The sequence below is a fragment of the Lactuca sativa genome, chromosome 7 (genome assembly GCF_002870075.4).
Source record: "Lactuca sativa cultivar Salinas chromosome 7, Lsat_Salinas_v11, whole genome shotgun sequence".
Taxonomy (NCBI): domain Eukaryota; kingdom Viridiplantae; phylum Streptophyta; class Magnoliopsida; order Asterales; family Asteraceae; genus Lactuca; species Lactuca sativa.
The window spans coordinates 20,227,715-20,231,729 of NC_056629.2; the positions used below are offsets into that span (position 1 = coordinate 20,227,715).

General features: G+C 33.9%; 1 protein-coding gene across 1 annotated transcript; it reads left to right on the top strand.

Moving 5' to 3' along the window:
• The first annotated feature begins 1,175 nt into the window (after positions 1–1,175).
• On the top strand, positions 1,176–2,732 carry LOC122195044 (protein CANDIDATE G-PROTEIN COUPLED RECEPTOR 7). Its single transcript, XM_042896504.1, has one exon. The coding sequence runs from the start codon at positions 1,246–1,248 to the stop codon at positions 2,524–2,526; it is 1,281 nt and encodes a 426-aa protein (XP_042752438.1). The 5' UTR covers positions 1,176–1,245; the 3' UTR covers positions 2,527–2,732.
• Positions 2,733–4,015: the final 1,283 nt, after the last annotated feature.

A 4,015-nucleotide genomic window follows, 5' to 3' on the forward strand; every position in this document is an offset into this window, starting at 1 on the left:
GTCGTTAGTTGGGGAAAAATCGGTTGGCATTTAGTAAAGCACAAACCGATCTTTCCGCCTAATAAGGTTCTTTTTATGCCTCTCAATATGTTCATTCTTTTTAGATGAAAATAAGGAAAGCAAGGACTCGTCGGACTTAGGCTGGAAAATTTTGCGGATAGGAGTGGTCCTATGACACCTAGATCCACTTATTTAGAAGCACTGGATTTTTATCAAAACTTAGCAACGTATATATGCTCTTTATACCATACTTAAGGGGTGTTTGGATAAATAGTTTTTAGCTTATTAGCTTATTGCTTATTTGTTTATTGTGGTGGAAATAAACACTTTTTTAAAATGTGTTTGGATTAGCTTATTACGGTGAGAATAAACAATAAGCAATAAGCATTTTAAGTGTTTGACAAACAAAACAGTTTATAGGAGTAAAATGACTAATACGCAATAAGCATTCCCCCATTTCTTATTAAAATAAACTTATTTAGCTTATTCTTACCGCAATAAGCTGATTTTTAAAGACTTCTATCAAAACACTTAAATTTGCTTATTGGGGTGAGATTAAACAATAAGCAATAAACAACCTATTTTTTCCCTATCTAAACACCCCTTAATGGAGCGAAATATTATAACAAAGTTATGGTGTGTTTCACCTTGATGGATCTTGCAAACCCGAATCTACTCCCTAACTTATTGATTACTTTATAAAGAAAGACGTCGACAACCTTACCATACGCTTGGAATGTTTTCCACAACATGTCGGTAACAACATCTTATAAAATCTCAAACATTTGTATCCAAACACACTATTTGATTTTTATGTTAGAGTTGTGATAAAAAAAATGCACTATTAAATATGATTAGAAGAAAAACAAATAACACAATAATTTATGCTGTTACATTGCAAGTGATGATAAATATCAACCTTGTCAAGATCGAACTTTTATATAGGATCATTTTGGTGCTTTGGAAGATTGTGATAAATAATGCATTTTCATCAGTAAAATTGAAGATAAGAAATATCCATATTCCATATTAATCCCAGGGAGATCGGGATTATGGTCCTATGGAATCGTTTATCTCTATCTCTGATCCTACTTTCAAATTTAAACGTCCATTCTATATTTATTCCTCATTTTGTCATCCTATTTAATTTATCCTTCACTTTGACCGTGTAAAACCTTACTTTGTCATCCTGGTACTCTGAGCTTTTCCCTATCAACGCCGACAGCCACCATCGGCGAATAAAAAATGACGATTTTGGAAGAAATTCTTTATGTTATTCTCCTTCTCTTCATCCTCTTCCCTGCACCATCTACGGCAGATATCCAAAATATGAAGATTCGATCCGATAAACGTGGTAAGATCCTATTCTCGAAATTCGGATTCTCACATCCCGGTTACGTCTCAGTCGCGGTCTCCTCCGTGTCTGTCACCTCCCCGTTCCCCTTACCACAACCTGATCCTTCACGTATGGGTTTCATGCTTCTTTCGCATGACTTGATCGACGAATACAACCAAGAATTCCAGAGAAACCACGCTTTGTGCCCATTGGACAACAAATTCATCAAAGTCCTCTTTACTTTCCAAGATCTCTCCTCTCCTCCTCAGTCTTCTTTCAACATATCGTACCATGTGACATATCCAAGTGTGTGTTCACTCTACTTTGTTAATTGCAACCTCTCCTGCGTGACCATGGATGTCCACACAGAGCTCTACAACACCAATGATGACGGCACTACCAAAAACTATTTATCAGCCGGCCAAACGCAGCATCCATCTCTTATCTTCTCTTTCTCCTATCTGTGTTTTCTAGGGATATGGATCTTGGTGTGCTTCAAGTACTGGCGATCTCTTCACATGGTTCATGTATTAATGGGTGTGTTTCTTGTTATATCTTTCCTTAACTTTGTCGTTGTGGCCGTGGACAACCTTTATGTGAAGGATACAGGTACTTCTCATGGATGGGATATCTTTGTTTACATATTTCAGTTTATGAGGATTGAGCTTCTATTCACAGTGATCGTGTTGACGGGTTTCGGATGGGGTTTCTTCAAGCCTCGTTTGCATGTATTGGAAATATTGGTTTTGATGATTGTGATCCTACTTCAGGTTTGGGCTAATGTCTCTACTATAAATGTAGAGGAAACCGGACCTTATAATAAAGACAAGGTGCATTGGGCCGTATCGTCCATTTTTGCAGAGTTTATCTGTAGCTTTGTTATTACTCTACCCATGGCGTGTTCGGTTAGTATGATTCATGGGAATGCTAAGACTGCTTATTATCTGTTTGGTGTCGTGGTTATAGCATACAGCTTCATTACATGGTTTTTTCGTATGGCTCCGGATCCCTTTGAATTGCTCCCGTGGGTGGTTAATACGACAGAGGAAACCTGCGCTCTTTTTTTGTGTCTGGTGATGTTTTACATTTTTAAACCATTTGACGACAACGATGAAACGCATTGGCTGTGGGGGAACGGGAACATTAGTTTGGGTAATGAGTTGCCAACTTCATCTTTTTCTTTCCGGTAACCCTTTTTTTTTGGGCTGTGTTATATCCAGTATTTTTCGCATAAATGTTTTTATTAGTATACAAGATCATTGTCAATTTGTCACTTTGTTGAATGCGGGATTGAACATTCGCTTAGGTTATTCTATTCAAAGTAATTATTATGTTATTGTATGTATAAATATGGGCAAATCATTTTTGATAAATTAAAAAAATGATTATTGTGTTATTATATGCATAAATAGGTGATTAAACATTCGTTTAGGTTATTCTATTCAAAGTAATTATTGTGTTATTGTATGTATAAATATGGGCAAATCATTTTTGGTAAATTAAGAAAATGATTATTGTGTTATTATATGCATAAATAGGTAACATTCACTTTCTTAACTTACACAAAAGTTACTAATTAGGAAACACAAGTTTAATTAATAAAAAGTTTTGAATTTTCAGATATATTTGATTTTCTTAATTTTGAATTGTCATTTTTTTAATTAATTAGACTATAATTATAATATAATTCTGTTGGAATGATATTCTATGAGAATATCAGATTATGTATTTTGACAAAATAAATGTTTTGAATGAATGAATATTTTGAAGACAAACAATAGTTTGGAACCATCAGTTTAAAAATAACTTTAAAAACTTCTTGGAGAATAACAAATTCTTGAACCATCAATTGAAAAATAAAAACAAACATTAAATTAATTTTTAAAGAATACGGGTAACAGTTGCTAAGAATTAAATTTATTGTTAAATAATAAAACGAAAAAAAAAACTTTCAAATCGGAAAAGAAAACATCAAAATCTAACAACGAGTAATACATTCTAAAAGAAATCTAACAACGAGTAATACATTCTAAAAGAATAATGTGGTCTGTTTCAATTTTGTGGTCTGTTCTTCAAGCATCAACTTCTGTGATTCCAACATAATTGGAATTCGTGATTCCATTCCAACAGAATTGGAATTCGTATCTTACCTAACCAATTGCAAATAAAATCATATTCGCCAGCATAAACAAGCATCTGAATACCATCTTTCAAAAGCACTAGAATCCCAACCTTGAAGTTGGACACAAGAATACCCTGTTTGACTTAGGAAAAGTCAAAATTGAACCACTTCAAATCTATCATGAATTCCGATTGACATCCATTAAACCCGATGTATGTACTAAATTCAATTCCGATCGTGATTGATCCGAATTTTGAAGATATGATATCGACTTCTAATGAAGCTTGCAATACACAAACCAATTTTCTATCCTCTGATGCTCGAACAGTGAACGATAATACCAAATTTTGCTTCTAAATGATTTTAGTTGCAACATTCAATCCCAAGTTAGAAATATTCGAAATCGTTGAAGGCTGATATGATCGATTTCTGTTTTACCTCCCGATTCTAAATCAATTACACATTCAATTATAAGCGAGCCTTCGTTTAGGGTTAATGTGATTTCAAAATAGAGTCAAGAACTGTAAATCTAAAGATTACACATCGTTCCAAGTGTG

Coding starts and splice junctions, on each gene's coding strand:
- LOC122195044 (XM_042896504.1), top strand. CDS start 1,246: ATGACGATTTTGGAAGAAATTCTTTATGTTATTCTCCTTCTCTTCATC.